The sequence below is a fragment of the Styela clava genome, chromosome 15, assembly GCF_964204865.1.
Source record: "Styela clava chromosome 15, kaStyClav1.hap1.2, whole genome shotgun sequence".
Classification (NCBI taxonomy): domain Eukaryota; kingdom Metazoa; phylum Chordata; class Ascidiacea; order Stolidobranchia; family Styelidae; genus Styela; species Styela clava.
The window spans coordinates 11,388,316-11,415,377 of NC_135264.1; the positions used below are offsets into that span (position 1 = coordinate 11,388,316).

General features: G+C 34.5%; 1 protein-coding gene across 1 annotated transcript; it reads right to left on the bottom strand.

The window, feature by feature from the left end:
* Positions 1-9,157: 9,157 nt before the first annotated feature.
* Positions 9,158-26,033, bottom strand: LOC120333798 (uncharacterized). Its single transcript, XM_078109360.1, has 6 exons — positions 25,980-26,033; positions 11,351-12,458; positions 11,122-11,275; positions 10,733-10,871; positions 10,276-10,463; positions 9,158-9,980 (listed from the first exon to the last, which is right to left on the bottom strand). The coding sequence occupies exons 1-6, from the start codon at positions 26,016-26,018 to the stop codon at positions 9,617-9,619; spliced, it is 1,992 nt and encodes a 663-aa protein (XP_077965486.1). The 5' UTR covers positions 26,019-26,033; the 3' UTR covers positions 9,158-9,616.
* Positions 26,034-27,062: the final 1,029 nt, after the last annotated feature.

Below are 27,062 nucleotides of genomic sequence, written 5' to 3' on the forward strand. Positions count from 1 at the left end.
AAGTCAGCCAAAAGTCCCGCTTTTTCAGCATAATACACAAACATGTACAGCGCTAGCCTACTTACTGAAGGTGAATGCGTTCGTTTCCCGCTGATTCCCATTGGTGGCAGACGTATCGCATGTAAAACCAATACTAATTAGTCTAAATTCTCATTATTTGTACTGGTATCGTTAACGTCAATTCCTTCCTATTTTTCGAACTGAACCCGATATTTTGACAGAAAATATGCGTATGAAATTTCGATAACAATATGGTCAATAACGACAGCCGAGACAGCTTTAAATGTAGGAATGTAGGCCTATGTAGTAAAATCGGAAAATGTGAAGTTATAAAATCACAGCTAAGGGGTCGTTGTCTTTAGAGGCGTCCCGATTTGAAGTCACAAAAATATGGTAACCCTAAGTATGGTGTCTCTTAGATCTGTCGCCTGCGAATGATTCGTCCGCATAGACATAATCTGTTAAATTAATATTTTGGATAACGCCAGGACTGTAATCAGTATCCATTATGTTTTCGTTTAATTTTTCTTTAAATACATCAATACTTGTGCAACCGTTCACCTGGTGGCGTTCAAGAGTAGAATCGATTGGAGACAGTAGTCACATGATCTCACCGGCAGCGGTGATTGGAAGTTGATCCGATTTTAGTGTGTTCCTATTGATATTCAACTCGAATTGCTTATTTTAAACTTGTTGGAGTCAAAATTGTGAATTCTTTGGAGCAGAAATTTCGGTAGTCGCGAAGTATGTGAACCAAGATGGCGGACACCGGAACGTAGTATGTGTACCAGGTTAGGGTTAGGCCATAATTTTATTCCAATTTTCTTTATTTTAATTTTATTACGAATTCGGGGACTAGCCAAGTGACTCCCGTACTATTTGTATCTGAAATTATTGCCTAACCTGGTACACATCTACGTTCCGGTGTCCGCCATCTTGGTTCACATACTTCGGGAGTACCAAAATTTCAGACTTTTCATGGTGATATTTACAGTTGGAGAAATCGTGCGAACACACAAAATCTGTTGTTATAAAAATTTTTTTCATTGAAAGCCGGAATCGTAGTTAAAACCTGCTGTCGGAGGGGTAAATTTCACCCGTGATGTAATGATAGCAGCAGGATAGATATCGTATACACTTGTTAAACTTAGACAAGCCTGGTTGGTATTTTTCCATTCCTAAAAAGCTCCAGTAGCCGAATATAAATATTTTCTCAAAAACGATTGACATGTTTTATAATCTTCAGAAACATTCCCATGGTCGTGTATTCAATATTTTTGTTGAAATTGGTTATGCCATAATTCAGGCAGATCTAACTCTAAAATTGCTGTCACGGTATTTTGAAGTTTGTCCTCAAAATGTTAGTTTAGAAAAGACCAGGAAACGACTCAAAATATTTTTCACCACGCATGAAGTATAGATGCATCATCCTCTAAAGAATAATTTGTTCATACCCATGCTTGTTCAGACGATAATACACAATAACAAATAAAAGTAAAACTATCAAACAGCTGTTCTTTGCCCGAGCTGGATTTAAGACTTCCGAAAAATAGCAACAAAATATAACTTTCTTTTTATGTTTAATGTGCCGGCAACAAAAAGACGCGGCGTTTATTTTTATGCGCCACATCGACCATAACGAAAAGCATTGTGTTGGACTAGCTCAATTGGGAAGCGCCGAAAGCGATGAACGCTCATGATGTGGGGTTACCGTGATAATAACACATTTCACTTTTTCCGTCGACAGGTGTTCAACGACTTTCACAGGTGACCCGCAATATTTGACATCTTGGCTTAAGTTTAGGGCGATATTTTCATGGCAAAACATTTTGTTCAACAAAATGCCAGTCTTGCTCTGTCTTTATTGAAAAATCGATATCGACGAATATAAATAAAAACGATACATTACAATATAAAGTATTGAAATAATGCAAAACTGTATAAGCGAATTCAATATACAAGTTCACTGAATCCGGTTCGAACCGGAAAATACAAGTTCGAACTTTACGAAAATTATTCATAGGCCTACGAAGTTCTTTCTTTAAAGGGATCAGGAGCTAGGTGCGTTTATCATATTTGGTAGCGTGGATGATCCTTTTTTACAGTATAGATAGATAACGAAAAATCACGTTTTTAGACGTTTTGTTTTGCTGAATTCAAACTCAGGCCATTCAACTTGACCATGTGAAATTCAATCAACCTCGTTAAGTAGTGAATAGATATTATTTGTGCAATACCCATGGGCAAGCATTTCTTTGTTGCCAAATATTATGCAAAAAAGTTTCATAGTTTTTCGCTTTATGTTAAAATCCGCAGTCTGCGCAAGGTACCCACCAAAGGGGGGTAACCACTAGGACGTGGGTTTAGCAATGTAATGAAGAGGGACTGGCCCCGAGAAATGTCTATTTTCAATACTATATGCTTCGTACATGGATTTCATTATACGGAAGGTAATTTTAGATAACTAAAAATGAACTGTGCGTTCAAAATTATACGGTTTTTATACAACTTAGATGAAAACATGCTTTGTATTCATACTGTTAACGCACTACGATAGAAATTGTTCTCGAGCCAATTTATGCTATGCTTTTATATTCTACAGGTGAGAAATGACGTAATTGTTTTTATTTTTTCGTGCTGCCAACTCAGCTTTCACCCCTTGCACGTATCAGTCAGTATATTATGTCCGTAAAATTTTATCAAAAAATAGTGACTGTAACAATAAAGCACCAGAAATACAGCATTGATATTTCACTCATTTTTACTTTATAAAAACGCATTTGTGTAAATATATCTACAAGTACAAAATTTCTGTAAATTCCTACTTTTTTTTTATTATTGATGGTGGAGGAATCATACGTGAGCTCGTGAATTTTTACTATTGTTTATAAAAAAAAATGTTTTTGTAAGTTAATGCAGTCTTCGCATACAAAACATTTCAAATACCCGTTTTTCATCAAATCGAAGTAGGAAAAAAATCGAATGCTGACAGCTTCTAAAACGTATTTTAAATAGTATATATATTCTATAAATGTTGCCATGTTCAAAGAAAAATTTTAGTCTACAGTTATGCGTCAGGACATCTAAGATTTGTTTTGTAGTAAAACTGGTATTCCGATTCGGGCTGGTTTACTTTGCATACAAACTAAAATATATATATATCATAATTTCGCGGTAAAGTTGATTTAATTAGATTTTAGAATATTCTAAATCAAAATTAATTGCAATACAGAATTTGAAGAAATTTTTTTTTTCAACAAAGTAACAGTCGGGTCGTGGGAAAGTTAATTTAAACTAATTCACGGGTGAACTAATTGGGTGAAAGGAAAACGTTTTCATTTGACCGTAACTTAAATCCGGTAATGCCCGGAGAAATGTTGATATCAAATTACGTTTGGCCAATTATAAATTATATTCAAATGAAATATTATTTACTATGTTCATAAGTGAATTTGGAACGTTGTTAAGTGGAATATTTGTCGTTAGAAATAAATATTTAATAAACTTATTAGGAATATTTTATTAAGCGACTGCTTTCTGCTGCTGTTTACTTTCAATTTTGTATTTGTGAAGTGAAATCTCTGAAATTGATATTCCAAAATCAGTTTATTCGACAGGATGCTGTTGTAGCGTTTTTTTTTTATCACTTTGACTCTTTATTTAAATAGAAATTAGTACAGATACAATTCTACTCAACCCACAATTTCCATGCTTGTACCATGCATGTATCGCGTAACATATACATAAATATTCTTTATTTATATGGCATGCCAGATCGAGTTCAGTATATTCGTATTTTTCCTAATCGTTTTAAAGCTTTTCATCTGAAAATAGTCAGTTTAGGAATTCAAACATTATTAGCAGTTGTGAAACTATACAGAATACACGTGTCTATTGAGCTTGATCTTAGAAAAAGTTATTCAGAAAAGGCCAAAACATGACTCTCTGACACCTATTAATCAAATGTCTTGATTTCAATAAATTTTTAAACCAAACGTGGCCGACGAAGAAATGATGCAAATATATTTGTGTCCTATGCTTGATGATGGTAAGTCTATAAAACTAACTAAAAAGTTTGACAATCAGATTTGGATTTGTTCGGGGAAACTGGCAACGATTTCACCATGTACAACATGTTATACGCGGGAATCTGTCACCAACATTTCCTATTGTGTCGTCACTATTCACTAAATCGTTATCGTCGTCACCGAGTCGGTAATCGTTCAATTTTTACATCACAAGGATTGACATTGAATTTAAATTTTAAATGTCGAATTGAAATTGGTTTCAAATTGTCAGAAATAACATGAAATATAATGTTGTAAGACAAGGAGACTGTCGCGTCGTTTCAACTTATTACAAATAAATCGAATTTTCATTTTTTTATTTCGAAGTTTTCAATACAATAACATGATGAAATGCAAGAATAAAAATCCGAGCAACCCCTGGAGTAGTAGAAGCGTATCAAGAAATCCATCAAACTCCACAGAATTTGTATATATATAATATATACTATTTTCCGACTGATGAACTTCAGTGCATCCCTAATCTGGTATTTGTATCTATAAATTCGTTCTAAAATAAACATTAGGGTACAGCGAATATAAAATAAATTAGGAGTAAATACTTTGACCCTTTTACGGAGAAGTCCATTCACATAGCGATTGGGACATTCATACTCCAAACCTAATTTCGACACAAAATTTATAATCTTCCTCCGTTGCTGGAACGTGATTTACTGAGAGTGAACTAATGCGACCGCAGAGGAGAGGATCATGCAATTGAATTATATACATTATTAGATTCATTACACATAACATCCCCGGTGAATTGAAGACGAGTGAAAGCTTTTTCTGGTCTATACCTGGCTTCCCGAGTTACAAAATTTTTTCACTCGTAGTTAGATAATTATTTTGAACTCCATCAGCACAAAAACGGCGCTAAAATACGGCCTTACTTGATCTGTTGTACAAACATACTTTCTACAAAGCTTCTTTCCATAACATTGTTAATTTGAGATTCTTCAAGTTTTATGTCAATCAGGATCCGCACACGTTCATTCACTGGTATACCAGTAAATTCAGGTAATAGCCTTAGTATGTCAGGGGTTACTCACAAGTCAGTATAGCGACATGCGTGTTCGGCAAACTCACATGAAAAGAATTAGTTATTCAGAGTGTCTGAATACTTGTTTAGTACATGACATATCATGAATTATGAAATTTGTACACTCTGCCTGAAATGTAATTTTTTTCCATCCATTGTCACCACAATCGAAACATATCACAGAGAAAATTATTGTCAACAGGTGTATAACATAAGTACCCCCTCTTTACATACGTTCTTGAGCAAAAGTGTTTTCACCATGTAACCACAAGCCACGATTGTGTGGGCCAAATATGAGGCCCATTGTAATGTCGGGATCCTTCTCTGGCCCACACTCGAAAAAACACATTCTGGTCGAAGTAGATACCAGGCATCGCTGATTTCGGATATTGCTTTTATTAATTTCATCAGAAAGAGTTATTTATTTAATACTAATTCATATATAATAGGAAATAATATACCGACGTGTTGAAAAATTGTGAATCCACTAGAAATCGGTGTCGAGGGTTCTTAACTCAATTGGTGAAGTGCTTTTTATAATTAGTCGAGATGACGGTCAGTGGGCAGGTGATACAAGTCTTTTATGACTATATAATATCAATTTCAAAATCTACAATATAGAAGTATAATAGGCCGTATATATGCCTTGCATAACCAAGTAACAATCTCACGTAGTTTTGTTTTTATGGAATGTAGGGTAGGCTGTTGTGTTTTTAGTGGGCGAAAGCGCATGGATAGCCATTAAGAAGAGGAAGCTACCTCACAATTTTGAAATTGTAATATCAAAATAAATAAAGACACTATGAAATAGATACAAGTTACAAGCTGGTTGTTCGAGTGATGATAAGTAGGGAAAACAGGTTTAAACTTTTACAACACAATTTTAATTTCGTTACACACTCGATATAATACTGGAAATCATTTCAATGTGTTAACTAAAATCAAATCTTGCTTTTACACATACGAGTAAGATCTATTGATACTCATTTTTACTAACTATGGATCGATCTTAAAAATCATTGTTGCGCAATAACCCGTATGAAATAGTATGGTTTGGACCATTATTGGTAATAAAGAAATAGTCCGTACGGCTTTTTTGAATAATTACTTTTAAAATACGTATTTTCACAGTTCCATATCGTCACGCTAATAACCGAATTGCGTAAGTCACTTTTAGCAGTTTTGAGAAAAACGTAAAAAACTTCCTGATGATATTGTTATGCCATTGAGAGTCAAAAATTTGCCATGGTTCAATTTTTTGATCGTAGCCGGATTTGAGTTAATTTGTATGACGCAGTTAAATGACGTCATAATGGCGCACTGTGACTTAGGCAGAAATGTGTCTATGACTTGGGGACATACGCAATTTTGCAACTTTACTGTATGCACCAGTCCTGAATACTAAAACTTCCAAAGACGAATGTAATTCCCAGTATCTGCAATGTCTAATCCCCAAAATAGCTAATCAGTTTCAATTACATTATTTTTTATGTTTAAAAATATATATTTCATCAATACAACACGTTCTGCACACCCACCGAAATAAGACTAAGATTAAATATAAAGAATAAAACAGCAATGCACCCAATATAAAAGCCAACCAAGGTAAATTGGACTCGGACAGTGAATATCACAAGTGCAGGTCTTCCTATACTGTAGTATAAATTCAAATTAATACGCGCTAAGCTAGAATCCGAGATGCAAAAACTCGAAAATACTTAGCCGAGGTTATTTTGCCTTTGTGACGTCACAATAGTCCTACGGTAACAATGATAATTCATTATGACGAAACAATTCCACAAATGTGCATGTCATACTAAATCTCCATTTTTATGGGTTTCGGAATTCTTAAAATAAAATCTGAGTTAACAGACAGGTGCGCAGCATTACATAAATACCTATTTTATAAAAAACTCAAAATCGTCAAAAATGACTTACGCAATTCGGTTATTAGCGTGACGATATATATTTCGGACGTGCAACAGTTTTTTTTTTTTGAATATTCTCAAAGCTGAGAATATACGGGCTTTGAAAATTTTAAATGAATTGAGTCATTCGAATTAAAAGAATCATTCCTATTCACGTCGTATTATATATATATATAGGGTTTATAGGATTTTAACTTTTGCCTGCAATACGAAAGTTTTAATGATTACTTAGTTCGAAGTTCGATTATCCAATACAGAAATAATATTATATAGAAAATTGAGTTTTTACTAAGTTTCGTTTTACCATAAACTAATGCGCAAACAAGTTCAGTAATGAGGTATTGTCGCGTAATGCACACCGCAATTGTATCTGGGTACAGTGGCACGCTAATGTTTCCTTACGTTCTGAGTGAGTGCGCGTTACCTTGCTTTGGAAGAAATCCCCCTAAAAGTATCAGAGGAGGAGGGAGGCTACTGTTTAACGATGCTAATGTTTGTTCAGTGCACATATTATTTAACCTTATTTTAAAAAAAACATATTCAGGTACTCCTGAAGTATACGCACCAAGATGTCGCATAACTTGAACCCTAACCTGGTACACAACATGAGTTCAGGTTGTGCGCCATCTTGGTGCGCATACTTCAGGAGGTCCCATATTCAACTAAAAATTTAAAAATATTTATTTATTTGTATAGTTTAGATATGACACCACGTGCTCTTCTCGATGTTCAAAATACCCTATGCTTTTATTGCATTACGCGAAAGCAGTAGGTGGATATAGCAATCAAAAATTTCATCGTAAAGGAGTATATTTAGACGTGATGACAACAAAACTCACCTAATTTCAACATTAAAATTTCTTGTTAAATCGCATGATTTTCAAGGAAGTATGAAAGTATTAAAAAATGTGTGGGAAAAGCTATATCTATTATGAGACAATTATTTTTAAATAAAATTTTCCACTTGAAGTATTTATTACTGGTATTTTTGTTCTTACCCTACGAATCAAAAAACTTCTGATTGATATATCATCCCCAATCTAAAAACGTTTGATAGTCATTCAATTTCAAATACTTTCATCCTTATTGATTGGTTAGGCCACACATTGTCTGGTAACAAGGCAACTGCGTAATAAACAATAGCAACTGTATCTATGGACATAAGTGTATCATTATGATAACTGCACTTAAAAAATATCGATTGATGAGGAGAAACAGAGTATTTGACAGCAGCCTTACTGGTGGTAATTAAAGTGGGTTTCAGATATTGTTTTTACGTGGACAATAATAAGTTCGGAAATATTTACATACAGTTTGCTTGGAAAGTCCTTTTGGTAACTTAACCATCTCCCATGTCCAATTAAATTGAGTTATAGAGTGGCGTCAACCATTTAAATCACTAACGAATATATTATATTTTCATTTTGTTTTTAAGTAGTTAAAGATACTTTGCATGATAAAGTAACAACATATTTTCGTACAAACTTCCTGTTTGGAAATTATGAATTTGACTTTAAGAAACTTTCATAACTGTAAGCTTTGAAGAATACCAATTTAGGATTCCTGTTTATCGTCGCCCAGTGATCAACATTGAAACCATAATTTTTTTTACATAAGATATTAAGTTAGATTCTTTACAGAACAAAATAAAGTAGAAACGTTCTTCCATAATCATCCCTATTCCAAGATGCTGGGTCAAAATTCTTTAGACACCAATAGTCCAACTTTAAATTATCTTTCGGCGCCTCAAAACCGCAACCGAAGGGTTACCAGGTTTTGAAACGATTCCATAGTCAATGCGTTGTCTAATTGGTAGAAGCAAGATTGCATGAATTGGACGTTCAGTACTCAACAGTTTCGTATGTACATTTCAAATCGTTGGTCAATGCTTTAAAATTAAAATTAGATTTTTGCACATTACACCTCTGTTTCAAACTTTTCTCTGTTTGGTAAATTAAAACAATATGATTCACTGTGGTTTTGAACAATATTCATATACAACCATCGCCCACTTATCATTTCCAAACCTGCTCGACTACACATTGTTCAATATTCCAAGCCTATCTGTATACTAATGACGGTTATCCCACACGAAACAATAGAAAAGAAGCAACAGAAGAACGTCATTTTGCAATTTCCGTGTATTGGAAAACGAAAAGAATAAATGAGAATATTAATATTGAAAAAGCCACTCAATAATTGAAGATAAACGTACTTCCTGTCAGCTCCACAGAAAAGAAGATTTTGCGAGACAAAAATATCGTAACAAAAATGTCCATTTTGCAATTAATTAGAAAAAAACGATTAGCCCACACTTTATGATTTTCATCTAGAAGATTGTAGCGCAGCAATTTTACAGTGGCTATTGGGTTCAAAAAAGGAACAAAAAATAAACAGTAACAGTAAATAATAAATTTATATGTATATTATGGCCGATAGAAAGGCCTTTTTTAATGTTCTTTTCTAATGTTTGAACTATATGTGTGATAATCTCATAATGGGGAAAATATATACAAGGGTAAATTCAGAAATGAAAAAGCCACTCGTTCAAAATTATAGATAGAAATGGCTGCTAATTAGCTTTACTCGCTTGTCGATTTCGATAATCGTTGCGATGTCATGTTTTCCGGGAGAAGCCATCTTGGAATATTCACACTTTCGTTCTTTTCTGATTGACAAAACGACGAATTTTCAAAATTCAGGCTAGACTTTGGTGGTGAATGAAGAGGCATAAATGGATGATTCACGCCTTGGACGTGTTGTTGGTAAAGACGGTTGGGCAAAAGAAGAGATCGATGATGATAAGGAACTTCGCGGGGATCGAACATCGTTAAACTCGGCGGATTGTTGCAGTTACCATCGGCAGGTGTACAGTGGTGCGTTTTCAGATGAATTTGTTGAGTGAACTTAGCAGGGCAAAACTTGCACATGTATGGTTTGTCTCCACTGTAAAATATAAGATGAGCGACTTAAAAAAAAATTCAATATTAGCCAGGACAAGCGTCAAATATGACTGAAAAATCTTGTATCAAGATTCTTGTTCAAAATGTTACCGTAATTTTGCGAAAAAATATCATTCATGGCATTAGTAATATCTTATAGTTCAGATTATTTTTGATTAGTCTTTCTTCAAATAGTTCATTCACCAATTAGAATCAATTTTTATAAAACATATTACTTTGAAATATACGCACTGCAAACCTTGTCCCAATCAAAATAAAAATCCGCCTATGTTACCTACCTATGTAATCGTCTGTGTGTCTTTAAATTACTGGAAGAGCTGAAGCGTTTGTGACAGTCTTCACATTCATAGGGCTTTTCACCAGTGTGAACAAGATTGTGTTTTTGCAAATGTGCAAGTTGTGTGAAAGCCTTCGTACAAGTTTCGCATTTGAAAGGTCTTTCACCAGTGTGAACGCGTAGATGGACCTGAGAAAATGAACAATTCAATTTTAAAAATTGAACGAATGATTTCTTGAAGATATATTGACATTTTTTACGTTTAATAATTATCATTGTTCATGTACAATTTGAGAAAAAGGTGCAGGATGAGAATTAAATTTTTATTTCTGAGTATTTTCTGTTTTTGAATAATCACTCCTATTGATATTTTTTCTATATTTATAGTGCTTCTCAATTTAACTATGATAAAGCGTATGCGTTATTAATTTAATTAAATAATAAAATAATGTAGTTACCTTCAAATTTGACAGTTGTCCAAATCTTCTTGAGCACACATTGCATTCATAAACAATTTTTCCGTTTTCTTTACGAAGAGGGTAAGGCAGAGACCGATATCCAGAGTTTGGGCTTCTTTTGCGAAGTTTTGAAGTTGAGCTGGAATAGGAAATACTCTAAAATTATAAAACTAGAAAAATTGTCGAATTACAACGCGATTGTCCCTCTGAATTGCTGGAAATAGTTACATTGTCATTTGCCTCGAATTTCGAGTTGAAAAATTAGGAACAGTAGAAATCATTCAACGCATATGAATTTGAAAAATGTATATCCTTCATAACTACTCAAAACAAATCAGACTACGACAACATTAAGTAAATATAGCCAAACATATATTTTAAATTCTCACCTTCGTGGTTCCACGAGAGTAGGCATTGAGTAAGGCGATTGAGGAATTTTCATTGATTCTTGACTTTTATCTGCGCACAAATCAGAACTGCTTCTTCGAAGTTGTTCAGCAATATTGAGCTGGTCATGGTACGGAAATGGACTCGGAAACGGTGCTATAAAATACAAGAATGTATTATATTAATGGTATTTAGATGGGAAATGAAAATTTTAAACAAAAGTGTACTAACCTGTTTCGCGAGTTTTTGATGGATTTGGAACGATAGGATTCGTCCGAAAATTGTTGTGTGGAACTTGTGCGTCTTTTCCTCCTCTTGCCAGAAGAGAGTACGCGGCTAGCATAAGGCGACATTGTTCTCCGTAAACGTTCCTCATGTAAGGCGATGCCATCATGTATGGAAAGGGTGTTGGAACTTGAGATCCCCAGAATGGCGGCATGAATTGGGAAAAACACGGGACATTACCATTGTTATTGTTGAACGCGGGGACGTGTTGAGCAAGGTCACGTTGTGCATCTAAATTGGCCCCCTTCCTAGTTAGTAAGTTCCACATTTCTGATTGCGAAGGGGACATTTGAGATGGAGATTGCACTTTCGGCGACTTCGTCAAATTCATTCCTCTTTCGATTTCGCGTGAAGAATCGTTGGAAAATTTCCTTTCGCAAGATATAGAGTTTCTTTCTTTCTTAATATTCATATCAGGGCTTCGCTTTGCAGACTTTGAGTTTTCAAGCTCTTCTTGTGCGCGAGCAAGGAAATGGGAATTCATGTTGTAAAGAAGATTCTGATACATGGAAGGCAACGGTGGATTTGAAGCAGCTGGAGTTGAAAAAGGTTTTCGTCCGCTGTCATCTGATCCCCAAGGTGCTGTTGAAGGCAGGGGATTTCTGAACATTGGGAAAGCGGTGTTTTGAACGAACGGTTGTTGTGGACTTGGGCTTTCGCTTCCGTAACCACTATCTGAAGGCGAGTTAACACTTTGCCCACTTGGCGATCTTAGATCTGTCGCGGAAAACGATGTCTTTGGCAGCGCAACTTCACCCGGAAAATTTCCCTTACTTTGCTTTTCAGTTTCGTTGTTGTTCGGGTCGTTCTTTTGAAAAATCCCCGATTTTGTTGTCAAATTCAAGGCCACTTCGTCACAGGGTTGGTTGTTTGATGATGAAATCTGTTCCGATTTATCGTCTCTTTTGATAAGTTCATCTATTTTGAAAGACGTCCTCTTTCGTACAAAGGAGGATGAGTTGTCATCAGAATTCATTGTAATAAGGTTATCACAGACTTCAGCGTTGACTAACTCAAATTTTTTAATATTACAAACGGTTGATTCAGAGAATATCTATACGAAAAATGATTAAAATAATTAATTATAATGCACATTGAAAAAAACTCAATGCTCCCAATAACTGACTCCTTTTTAGCTGGTAAACTATTAAGAGAACCTAAACTATATACATTTATAATATTTAGGTATACCTTTTAACATATTGTTTTACCGCGCTATTGGTCGCCATTTTAAAAATTTACTAAGTCAAAATATTATGATTTTGTATTTTTTACAATTTCCTCCAATATTATGTATTGCGGAAATCACGGCTTAGACTGTATATCTGTTTACAAACTAAAATATAAACCTCTAATATAAAGAATCCTAGAGCAGACCCACTAGCCTCAGAAGACATATTTCAACTGCGGCCTTGAGGAATGAATGCGACATTTTTAAGAACCCAGGTCTGTCTCCACTCAATAGCGCCTTTTTCTCTCGTTTCAGAACGAGAGCCAGCTGGTCCGGAGAAGGCTTCGCACTGTTTGGTTATGCTTCGTTTCGATGAAATGTAACGTTTTTATACATACTATGTTACCATTCTAACCATTTGTAAGAAAATGTTACAGTTGCAAATTTTAAATTGTTTCCATTGTGTTCACTTCCTGAATTTTAAATTTTGGTAAAATAACAAAAGAATATCCTAAACTTTTATCATTTATAGATAACTTTGCAAATAAACTTCTGGAGACATGCTCTCCCGTGCGACCAACAACTTTCCGCGCTTATGTTTACTTTTGCGCGACGCGTTTTCGATTCATTGGGGAAACAATGCTCGCTAATGACCTGAGCTGATAACACCACACAGATAAGCCCCAATCAGTTTGAAAAACAAACTAACGGCGACCAATTTCTCAAATGAAAAGTAACTCAATTGTTCCAAATCATTTAAGCCATTGTAAACAGTTTTGCTACAATGTTTCTTTTGCAAATAAGATTTAAAATCTTATCTATTGACACCAGAGGCTAACAAGCCTAAATAATTTTTTATTGTAATCCTATAACATTTCTTATTTTTGTGATTTTTTCTGAGTATAGACACTGTTTTACTGTAGATATTTTTCTCAAATTTTTACAATACTAGGTTGGAAAATATATTCTCCCGATTTTTATTATTATTATCATGACTCCCTCAGAAAATTGATCGAGCATTTTGAGCCAGAATGGGTCAGTCTTCATTAGGTTTAGGAATGGTTAGCGTACGAGTTTGCAGACAACTCTTTCTACGATAAGTAAAGATGTTTTGTGTTCAGTATTCTACCTAAAAATTTTATTTACGTTCTTTTATACGCTCACAATGTTCTGATCAAAGATTTTAGAAGCTTTTTTGAAAATTTCATAGGTCGTATATGTTTCCCATCTTTGCATATGTAAGGGACTTCCATCTGAATTTCGCGTACTTTTGAAATATTTGGAGAAGCATTATCACCCATCATCAGCTAATTTGGGTTCAATTAACGTTTTTCAATCGGTAAACTTGGTTAATTTCGCCGAAAAAAGAACTTAAAATAATTTCGAAATAAGATATTTGACACGAAGTACCTTACTGTCCAATATGTCACACCCTCATATGGCAATTCAAAGATACGGAGTGTCATCCATTATGCGAATACCGGGAATTTACGAACGGCAAACACTTACAGCGTTACTAGAAGAAGGTATGATTACCAAGAGCAATTGTCATTTAATAAATTCAGATTAAATCAAACATACTTGAATAAATTGTATTGTTAGGTCACTCGTATCAGCAATATCACCTTGCAGATATTTACACGAAAATATGTAATGCGAATACGCTTGCTTGAGAGCATGTTGTCTTGTAAATTGCAATTCATTCTAACGGGTGTTAAATGGTTATTGTCTTTGATGAGAAAATGCCAAACAGACCCCCAGTTTACAATAGCGCCTTCGTCGAAGGAGAATCGTCTTTTAGAATCAAGATAATAATGGATAGATTGCAGAATATGTCGAAGATGCTCTTACAAGATACCGTTTCCTTCCTTTTATGGGACATATGAATTCATTTCGTGAATTACAATTGGAGTGATATATTACAAATGGTTGGAATTGCCTTTTCCCAGAAGCGAACGTGGGTATGATTACAATATATTACATTTTCACTGATTGTATAATAGGCACGACTTATTTTTAAATTGTCTTAGGCTATGGATATGCCGAGTATCCAGATATCGGGTATCCGATTGTGTTTTATAGTTGCATAAGTGTTGAACAATTCGTAGTAATTTCCTTTTTCGTGTGTAGATAAATACAATTCGTTTAATTTAATATAGATACAATATACAGTGTTATACAGTTCATTGTATTATAATAACTATTCTCATAGCACATGAATATGCTGTTTCCAAATCGACAAAAACACTTGCCGGTATTGCAAGCCTTATCACATTACTCGAATTAGCATTAATCACCAAATAAAGAATTTATCTTATTGGAAAAACTTTTCCAAGTAACCAGAACTACAAATATCGATATAGGTTTGTAGCATTGATTGGAAAGGATATATAGACATATAGTTTTCTCCGAAAAAGTTACAGATACTTTCTGTTGGGAGGAATTACTGCCGGGCAAATTATTTTCAATTTTGTTCTGATAAAATCGGTAAGACTTCGCACAAAGTTATCGCCAAGCAAAGTGTTTCAAGAATCCAATGAAACTGTGTCATGTCGCGAAGAGGAAATATCTCAATGATAAAATTCTTGTACAAATATACCGCTCGTTTTCAAAGTATGAATTTTAAGAGGATAATCCGAAGATGATATGTAGATTCTGATCACAATATTACGCTTATTTCAAACGTATAGTCGTTTCCGATTCCCGCCATGGGAATTCCGCTTTCTCTGTTGGAGAGTCAACGATGATGCAGTGATACATTTAGCCGGATATGGTTTTCGGAGATCCTAGCCACAGTTATAAGTGAGTTGAGTGATAAGTGAGTATTTGCGTAGTATTGATACATAGGAATGCGCAATAGGGTATAATGTTCAATGTACCCGTAACATTTCGCATCGAATGAGTGAATAAGATGCATACATACGAACTTAGGTGGTAAGTACCACTGTGATCTTTAAATCAGTTATTTTCAAACTCCAACTCATAATCCGCGCCCCCCTTTGAAGACTCCCAGCACTCCGTGAGCCCCTGGTCTTCAATAACAAAACTGGTTATCGTTTTTAATGGTTTCTATGAGTTAATTTTAGCCACGTATACCGATAAAACCCAAGCGAACGAAATTTTAAAAAATTCACATTTGTACTGTAAATTGATATAGTCACCGCAAATGTTAGCTAGTGAAGTTCTTTTTCCGTGGCCCAATTTGAAAAACAGTGGCTTAGATGTAACGTAGCGCAATGGAGCGATTTTCAATGTACACCTAACGTTTCATATCAAATACTTCAATGAGATGCGTATGTACATAAAGTGCCGTTGAAAATGACAGGCTGAATAGTTATACATCTTGCTTGCTTTAATTCTCAATGCTATATGGACACAGTTTATTTTATAATAAATCGGATTAATTTTTTTTGGTTATCGATACCAAGATGCCGCTTATATTTTGCAAAAGTGTTTGTCGTATTTTGCAGCTAAAACACAATTATTACTCAGAAAATCAGTTTTCACCTGTTTTTATCATCGTCGTTACTCATTTGCTATTCAATTTTTTTAAATAAAAAATGTCACCACAAAAATAGTATGACCTTGATGAACTCATCAAACTCTTTTTTTTAAAAAAAAGTCAATGACAAAAAATGTCACCATTACTATTAATCAATGTGATTGCAAATATTTTGCTAATCATCTCACAAACTCATATTATGACGTCATCGGCATAATATATAACATTAGGTATGAGAGAGTATGACAATTTGTAACGTTCGCGTGGTGCAACTGATAATAATTCAATTTTATATTTGTAACATAACCGACATGGTAAAATTGTACTAAGAGCAAAACTATAGAAAATCTCATCTTACCTTAACAAAGTAAAGATAAAACAGTAATATTAGTTGCATAATACAGCAATGATTAATTAAATTTTTTTCAGCAAATATTGAAACGTGTTTCATCTACGTTGAGGCTAATTCTTGAAAATTATACTCGTAATTACTCATATATATTTTTAAAAATTCAAAATTTTGAATTACCTTAAAATGCATGTGAATTAACAACTTTTATGATACCTTTAGTGACAAGGTTATGATAAAGTTTTTGAGTAACAAACAATATATCGTGTCGATTAATTATAAATTGTCATTTAATGTAGTCACTACATTAGACTGTTTAGCAAAATTAAAAATCATTCATTTCAAATCACTTGAAAAATTCATCATAAATGTTCATACAACAGTAGCTAAAATATTGTCTATGAATTTAGAAAACACACAGCAAAATAATGCCCGGCTTTTCTAATCAAACATTCAGAATAAAGTCTTGTTGATGAATCCTAATTATCTCTAGATAAAAATGTACACATTTTCGCATGCTGCTTTTACAACGCCTACTCAGAGATTCTAACATTTATAACTTCCTTATAATACAACATTAAGTTGGATTTATTGCAGTATCAGAAGTCAGCCATTGTCGCCTTCAAAGTATACTTACACAGTTATAAAAATAGAAAATGCACGAACTTTGTACCCTTTAATTTAAGCGATATCTAAGATAGAAGTAAGTAAGTTGAAGCCGGTTGTATTTTTGGAACGCCAAAACGAGTTTAAACAGTTAATTTCAATAGAAAACATTTTGGGTATCAATTTCACCTGTATGTAACAGAATTTTCTATTATGGGCCATAAATGTAACATAAAATTTCTGTGAAATTATCTCAAGCCCAAGTGTGGAATATTCAGAAAAATTCGTACGATTTTTCTCTGATTTTTACGCTTTAAGCATTTTTTCGAGAGTTTTCAGCTGTCGGGTTGGAAAATGATCCGAATTGAAAATTCCACTCTATTGAGTCCAGTTAACACGTGCTGTATCTCTTTTGCACGCAACAGCCCCACGCTATTCTACACTTTCACCCCTTGTCGACGCGCGAAAGATTGTTAGTATAAAGCAAACCCAGCTCCGGTGGGGTACAGCGTTAACCCCCATCGAATTAGTGCCAACCGGTCCGTATCGTCATACTATGTATATACGATACCCAGTCAATGTGGTGAATCCATTCAATTTGTTCACAAGTGGCCTACAGCGCTTAAATTTCGCTATTGTGTAAACGAGGGTATTTAGGTAGTTAGCCCCAAAACCCCAAACCCCTTCACTTCGAAGTTTAGCATACTTTAATTTCCGTTTTATTGAAAATCGAGAAGAGGGGTAAACTATATAACCCCCTAACACTGCACGGAATATGTACCCCGTGATTGTTAACCCCACAGCGCGAGCGGTAACCCGAAACCCCAAGGTGCAAAGTTACCTTTACCAGTTGCGTTTACGTGACAGAAAAGTGGGTCTTATGTACGAAAGCGGGGGTTGGGGGTACTCGTGCCGGTGACGATCCGTATCGGCATTACTATTGCCACTTGCGTGCGAAATCCAAAACGGATATCCGCCTTCTACGCTTACAATGAAGTGGAAGTGAGATCGTTTGCAAACACAACGTCTTACTTTTAGATCCCATGCACAGCCAAGTACAGGCCGAGGATGTAGGCTTTACTCAATGCACGTTTCATCAGCGATCATGCTTCTCAAATCGAACCCAGGACAATGAAAAATGTCCTGGAATGGTGATTTGTTGTTGAGTGACGTTCTGAATTTGTTGCGATGAAGATAGAATTACGTGGGGATTAGTCCTACCTCTGCTGTGGAATTTAGCCGTTGACCATATCGGGGGCAAACATGACAAAATTGGGCCAGTCAACGTATATCATACATAATTGTAGATAATTTAATTTGCAGAAATACAACCCCAAACACTTGAAACGGTTTTCAGCAAGTTGTCACTGTTGTAGTATAAAGTTGTTTTTACGAAGAGGTAGGCATGAGAAATATAGGGAGGACCATAAACCACCGCATGTGGTGCACGTATGAATCATATGAAACAAAATTATTTCTAATTGATAAAGAGATTTACAATTGGAGAAATACGTCTAGGTGACTGTTTAGTGGGTAATCCATCCAGGATTTTTATTATCACTGCAAGCTGTCGTCTAATAGTTTTATATGTACCTAAATTACAACTGCGATGGAACCCAAGAATTATTCTTGTTGGACTGTCCGACAAACATACCAAACTGTTTGTTTCCCACAGTAGGACAAAAATATTTTACTTAAACTGTGTACTTTCACCTGATAGTTTGGGTGTACCTAAATAATAAGTATAATTGAAGCTTAAAATTATTCTTGTCAGACTGTCCGACAAACATACCAAATTGTTTGTTTCCGACAGTTGGACAAAATATTTTACTAAAACTGTGTACTTTCACCTAATGGTTTTTAAGTGTACCTAAATTATAAGCACAATTGAAAATTAAAATTTTCTTGTCGGACTGTCCGACATACATACCAAACTGTTTTTTTTCCGACAGTTGGACAAGAATATTTTACTAAAACTGTGTACTTTCACCTAATAGTTGTAAGTGTACCTAAATTACAAGTGCAATTGAACTTGAAATTATTCTTGTCGGACTGCCCGACAAACACACCAACCGACAGTCGGACAAAAATATTTTACTAAAACTGTAAACTTTCACCTAATAGTTTTAAGTGTACCTAAATTCAAGTACAATTGAAACTTAAAATTATTCTTGTTGGACCGTACGACGGACATTCCAACAACCCAATTGTTTCCGACAAAGAGACAAAAAATTCATTAAAATCATCTACATTCTAGATCAAATTAAAGTTTGAATTCTACTCAAATATATAAGCGTTTTTCTTTTATCTCATATGTTTACTGGGACGCAAACGAAAAACCAAAGTCCATTTTTCGATTACATGAAATTGTTTTTTTGTTTTTGTTTTTCTTGTCATTATTGTTATTTCTGTGTAAAATTAGCAGTAAAAAATTTGCAAAAGTTAGCGTTCGTGGATGGAAACGTATAACGAAACAGAGTGGGTGGCTTATCTTGTAGAATTTCTCTGTTAACTGTGCTGTTTCCAAAACAAAGTTGTCACAAAAATAGAGTGCTAACGGAAGTTTTCTCGTGCTCGTTGCAAACACTTTAGGAATTTTTTCACCACGCCATTTTTGTTGCCAATTATATTTGGCCACACATGTTATACATTTAATCAGCACATTCAATGACTTGTTTAATCGTGTGTAACACATGGCAGGAGTGTAAAAGAAAAAATTTCTTTTACCTGAAATTTTCGCTCGATCCCTTACGCATCATTATGACCGGTATATACAAAGTTTTATTTCCGCGTGGAACCTATTTGTAATATCGCACCACAACTAATAATCCATACCATTCATGATCGCCTAAATTTACAATACGCCCTCTCATAAGTGAAATATAAGTTACACAACCGAAAACTTAATATATTTGGCCGAATATTGGAATATTAACACGTATACTTTAGATACATAGATATTACTTCCTTTTACGAGTCAGTTGTATAATGTTATGATTTCTAAAGCAAATAAACAATCTTATAACTGCTTAAGCCAAACAGGATCGGTTCTGGATTTTTGAATTCATTTTTTTCATAAAATAGGTTGAAAATTACATGCAATCCTATAAAACCGATCACTGGTGACATCTAGATCAGGCATATCCACGTATAACTTTTAGCGTGCCAGTCCTGGTCACGTGCGAGCTCCTCTATCTGTAATCTAATATTTTTTGATGGGAATCCTCATTTTATTATCTTGCGACCTTGGTTGGAGCAAACTAGTAAGAAACAAGATAACAGAATGCCTGACCCGACCTATTTATTACTTTTTTTTATGAAATATCAAATCAGCATTTACTTACAATTAGATTAATGAAGGTCTTATAGTACGTGTAGAAAACAAAATGGCGCATATCAGAGAACTAATTTTGAAGCTGGCCGATTTTGAGAATATTAATGTCCCACACTAGAAAATTTGCCTATTATAATATAATACCAACCAACCAATTACATATTCTCCTTAGATAGGTACTAAAAGGATTCAGTCTACACAATATTTCAAATCTCGCGAGTTTTGGATTCTTGCACAAAAATATGACTTTTTACTTCGAGTGATGGGAATTCACATCGTTCAAAACTAACATTTTTATTTTAGAAAAGTAAGGTCCCGATCCTTTTTATCAGAAATAAAGAAGACGCATCCCTGATATAAGTAATACGCGCCCACTGAAGTGCTACGGGTTGGTTAAACTATATATATATTATATATTGATGATGGAACATAACGCGTCAATAAATGATGATTGGTCGTGAGACTTGAAGCAGTTCAAGTAATACGATTAGGAAAACAAATATATGATCGGAATTCCCCATATCAAGAGGTATTGGAAAAAACCTTAAGAAAGAACTACGTTTCACCGAAGCCAGGTTTATACAAGCAACACGACTAAAAAGTGATTTGGTAACTAGAGCACTTGTGTGAAAATTCGAATGAAATGCGTTAATACTTCTTGAAGTTGTATAGGCGAAATTACCGACTCTCTAAATATATCGGATTCGTACACTTGACACGCCCAAATTACACCCCCCTACATAGGACTATATAGTTGTATAAATAAGACTTAGTTCCTGCCCTCAGCATAAGTTTAAACTCCCAACTAACTTCTTGTTATAATCCTTAATCATAGCCAAATAAAAACTTTATTGGTTTTGCATTATTTTAATCGTTTCAATAAAAATGTGATTTCTTTATATAAGTAAGATATTTTTAAACATTTTGGGCCCGGATGCCGGATATCTATAATAATCACTTTCATAACAATATATTATGTTAATTTAACAATTATTTATAGATTAGGTAATGTTGTTTTTGCACGCATTGCGGGTAAAAATAATAAAAGGACAACAATCGACGAACTATCAAATATTATGCAAGCATGGTAACTTGATATATCAGGTAACGCCACCATCTATCTGTATGTGATAAAGACCTGTGCTGACGTTTTTAGGTCTTCGGGATTTGCGTATTTCCTTGTCAATTGGACAAATTCTGGAAGGTGGGACAATTAAACAAACAGCATAATTTTTACGTTTCATTTATAAAATTTTATTTTCATTATAATAACTATTATTTACTCGAGAGATATTTCAACCAGCGATTGCATCACATATACCAGGGGTGGGCAAAATTTGTATTTTTTAAATTAATAATATTAGATTATCGTGAACTGAAAAGCTGAAAAAAACTTTACACAAACGTATAATAACAATATTGCAAAATATATATTCTTCAGCCGCCTAAAGAATTAAAAAAAGTGTTACGTTACAGTTTATCTTAGTTGAATTGGGATAATATATAATTATTGCCAGCGAGAAGAGCCGCATGAAAACTCCGGCGAGCCGCGGTTTGCCCACCGTTGACATATACCGACAATTCGTAGGCTTTCCGGGTGATTATATGTTTGATGAAAGTGACATTTCGGGGATTTTAACCGTTTAAATGATCCAATCAGAGATGCATACCCTCCGATGTAAATTTAGTGAAATTACTTCGCGGTTAAATCAATCTTTTAGATAAATGTGAAGCCATATATGTGGTATTTACATGCTATATGTGAAAATATTTAAAAAATAAACAATACCATACTATTTATTTCAACATTTATTTTTTTTCTAACTAATAAATGCGAAGTTCGAAACTCGAAAAAATCACGCCAAATCAAGCTCACGTTAGCACTAAATATCTCTATCGATCAAATTTATTTTTATTTCGTAACAATATGTCAATACGACGAATTAAGTATTTTCTCTCGTGTAGAACTAGCTGTCATGTATATATGTCAATGTGTAAATTTCCCATTGTTCATTTCAACGAAAGGGCGCGATTGAGTCGTCTATTTACATCCATGCTAAGCATCACTTAATAATATACATGCAATAGTTTTGGAAAGGTACAATCGCTAAATAGCTCAAAATACTTGTTTGTGATCAAGACTTGTTTCAAAATGAGACAAACTGTATGTAAATATCGCCCGCGCTGCCAAAATTCTGCTTAAACAGTCATACGAGACGACGCTTTGGTTCGATTTCTATTGAAAGCAATACTATATTTGACCGTATTGTAATAAGAGGGACCGAAAAAGCTGTAAATAGGCGGAAATTCATAATCGCTGAACTAAGTGGGAGTGATAGGCCTCGTGATTACCTTTTCATATCTCCGATTACGGCCCGATAGTATTTTGAAGGCACCTTTCGCTTGTGACGATATAACTTGGAAAGTAAGAAATAAGCAGTGAAATCAACCTAAATATTTGGTACTTATCAATGACCCATGCGTGAAAAAGTGATATTCACATTTGGTGATAATCAAAATGTAACTATCGGACAGAACACACGCCACACATATCGTAATTATTCAAACATGATATTACTGCAATCACACTTGATTACTCCCATTCTATGATTGGCATATCCTAGTAAAAGATAGAATTGTAGACGTTCACACATTATTAAAAAGTCCTTTCTTATATCGAAACTAGGGTTCAATCAATCTCTCAATAATGTCACCATCATCATTTATTTTCGCAGCATTTATTTTTTCATTGTGCTATTCTGTTTATTGGAGGACAAGGAAGTATAGACAAGAAAATAGCATCGATAGTTTCAAGCTTTTCTCAAAGAACCCACGCAATTTTTGATAGATTTGCATAGTGTTCTTCTGCATATTTGTTAACAAAGAAATTGAACAATAGCTCCTGCTTTCATTTTAAGGCGTGGTCATGATTAAAATCCCCCTCTCCTCGTGTGCGCGTTGGTGTAAAATGTCATACAAATATAATTTTGGTTGTTTATAATGAATATAATTATTGATTTAAAAAGTCCCATAATCAATTCACTCGATAACAAAGCAAAAACAGTTTTGAGGAAAAACTTTTCATTCAACCCACAAATTTGCACAACTTTATATGTTCATATTTTTATAACAATTATAACTTAGAAACATCTTGCTCCAATCGATTGGTGGCAAAAAAATATTTTTTGATTTGTGAAGGCCCATACGAATCGAATCATGGTCAAATACATAAATTTAAATAAACAACGGAAATAAAATGTTTGAAATTGTTAGCTATGAACAATCACAAATATTCATTAGTTATTAAGCTTACAGCCATTGACTTGTTCAAAGATTTTAAAGTGTTTTAATTAAAAGGCCCCGAACACTTATATTCCAATATACCGTTATTGAGTGAAGGGTTACTAAATAGAAATTAACCTGCTTTAACTTTTTTAAACCCTTGTTCTACAGCGAGACATGTTAAACGAGATAAATTCCACTTCTAATTGTAAAGTGTTAACTAACAACGACAACACTTGAACTTTCACCTTTTCCGCCACACACATAGCCGACCTCTGACCTCTGGATAAGTAAATCGATTAAGCGGTTGTGGTTGGTCATTACTCATTAGCAACTTGTTACGCAGTTTGGATCAGAGGTTGGTTACAAGTATCTAAATTTTAAGCCTGCTTCATACCATGTCAGAAATACAATGTATTTTTGATATCTGCTTGATAAGCAATATAGTATAAATATTCAGAAACGTGTTATAAAAATTATTCTTAAATAACAAGTAAGTGGTCATAAGTATGAATAGAGTTTCCTAATATATAAATATAGACTCGAAGATAGAATACTGTTCCGCAATTTCGAAAGTCGATTCTAATATTGGTGATTATAAGCCCACAACTTTCCTTGCACCAGTCAAAAGTAAGCTCCTGGACAGTTCAGTCCATGGACCTATATTTATTCCATAAACGCTTGTTATTTCGTAATTGTACGAATTTTTGATTTAGGACAACCAATGTAAAAACGATGACACAAAGGCGGTAAAATGGCAGCGCGTATATAAAGTATCATGTAATCCGCGATCATCTCAAGTTGAAATTTGACTTGATTTTGAAAAACGTTTATAGAACCAGTAAAATTACAGTTAATACTATCTTGCCACGTTAAATAGACTCTCCGTAACAGACTCAATTTCGAAATTGACATATGCAAACATAAACCATATACACGGTCTACATACAAGCACCTGCAAATGCCATGCTTTATAAACAGCACACAAAACGCACTTTTTATTTTATTTCAAGGGTGCTTGAAAATTTCTCTGCATCAAATATGTCTCAGATGTTTATAGCAACAGGGCGCCATGTTTTTGCAAGCACGATAGGAAAGGCACTCGCGACTAAGCAGCGAATACACGAGAAAACACGTGCAATAACATCCTCTTCGGGATAAGAGGGGCACCAGCCTTCGCCATGCGCGAAATATGGTTAATGTAACGAACCTAGCCCAATTTAAGTGGAGTTTATCTATGTACAAGGCATTAATTTCAAAGAGAAGTTTATGAAAAGTTTTTGCCATGGTGACAAAATTGAGTCAGAAGTGGTAAGGAAGAAATAACAAACCGCAGTTGAATGATGCAGTTCCATAGAAAAGTTCTTAGACTAGCAGTTATCATTTTGAAACTATGTAAACAATAGGAAAGATGCCAATACCAGGCTGTCAGCCTTATATAGTACCGTAATAGCAATATCTATATCCATGAAAAGATTAAAAAAAAGGTCCGCTCCCAGCACGCCTAAATAGAACCGGGACGGTGCACCCAACATATTACATCCTTGTTAATGTGTCATCTATTGTACTAAATGTATCTACTGAAGTGATAGCTGGACGCAGTCTAACATACCCGTACAAGTTGTGCTACCATGTATCGTATTATAATAAAAAGGATACGATTATATTCGATACTCAGATGAACCGTGATACAGTGGCATAGACATTTCAACGTTTGATTTCGAATAATCGTGCTTCAATAATGAAGGAGGAGAAATCGGTATGCTATGGGGTTATCTTAATTAAGATAACTGAGCAAATTCACATTCGATGTGCAAGCAATGCTCCAATTGATGGACAATCGTAAAGAAAATGAAACAACGAGATTTCAGGTGAAACATTGCGTCCCATATGACATTACAAAAAAGCCTCCTAGCGACTCCTTACATATTAGGTACTGAATTTGAAATTGAATGAGAAAAGAGATTTTTGCTAATAAAACAACAACACTACATAAGAAACCTCAGCAACAACAAAAAAAACAGCAATTTTGCAAAACGCTTCATACGTCTTCTTCGCCCCCAACAATCATGTTTACGGGATTTACGAGATAATTAGAAGTATTCCCCCACAAGATGAATTTGGTCTGTAACTCTTCAATGAGTATTTGGGCTCAAATTATTCTGACTAGTCACGCTTCGAGGATTCGCGATGGTACAGAAGCAGACCACAACATAAGCTGATGTATTTTTGTAATTGATGAAAATGGACAATATCTATCTATCATCAAAAAGTTTCGATTTCTGATGTTGTTCCAAGGAATTGCTGCAGTAAGTAAATTTTTTAACTAACCTTACCTTCGACTTTCATCTTGATTCTATTCTTCAGCATGTTACATTCAGTGTTTACTTTTATTAAGTAGTCTGACTTATAATCTCGAGAGTTGCTGCATTATTGTTTTCTCGAACCGCTCGAGTGGAATGAAAGTGGAGAGGCGTTGCACCTGCAATTCGTAGAATGAAGTAATTATAAGAAAAAGTAAAAAGCCATTCGATTCGTACCTAATCATTGAGGTTACTAACGGTTTCTGTTGGACAGGGGTCTATCAAGGAGAATGTTTGTAAACAATACGAAATTGCTTGTTACTGTAGGGTAGTAATGAAAGTAATTCCCAAATCACCCGGACCAAGAGTCCTCCATTGTTGTGGTTTGCAGGCCACGTCGTCTTATTGGATTTTAGCAGTGGGTCACACTTTTTAATGAAGGCAATGATATAGTAATCTAACTGATTTGCATTACTTTTGTTGCTGATTGATTTGTAGTAAACATATTTTTCCTAATTTTTAACCTGCTTGTCAGGGGTATTATAATACTTACATATCATATTTGAGTTATATATAGACAAATAAAGTTACAAATTAACTTTTATTCACTCGATTGGAAACTGCCGTCAGTCATTGCAGTATGGCGACAGGCACCTGACATAATTTTAATTTGATTTTCATAGAATTATCTTTATTATTTGCTAGAGGCCTTGGCGGGTCATACAAAAATTTTACACGGACAGCAAGCGTCGGAGTTGAGACGCAGTGTTGCCACAAGAAAACCGGTATCGAAGGCCTAGCATTTTGCAGCTTGTTTTTGTGGGTATCTGTCGCGTGATACAGCAAATGGGACGTATGTGTGTCACTTGAACACACTTGGAAATGCATTTCTCTACTCTGCATTTCTTTTGAATCTGGCAACATGATTAGAAAATACCGGCACAAACTAGTAAAGTGATTATTCTCTCGTATAGGGATGTAAAATTGCGGCATCTTAGGAAACGATATTAATTCATTATTCTTTCTTGTAATTGAAAAATCAACAGCTCATTTCTAGTTTGATTAGTAATAATGTGAAAACAACAGAGAACTTTGGACATCGGAAGTACTA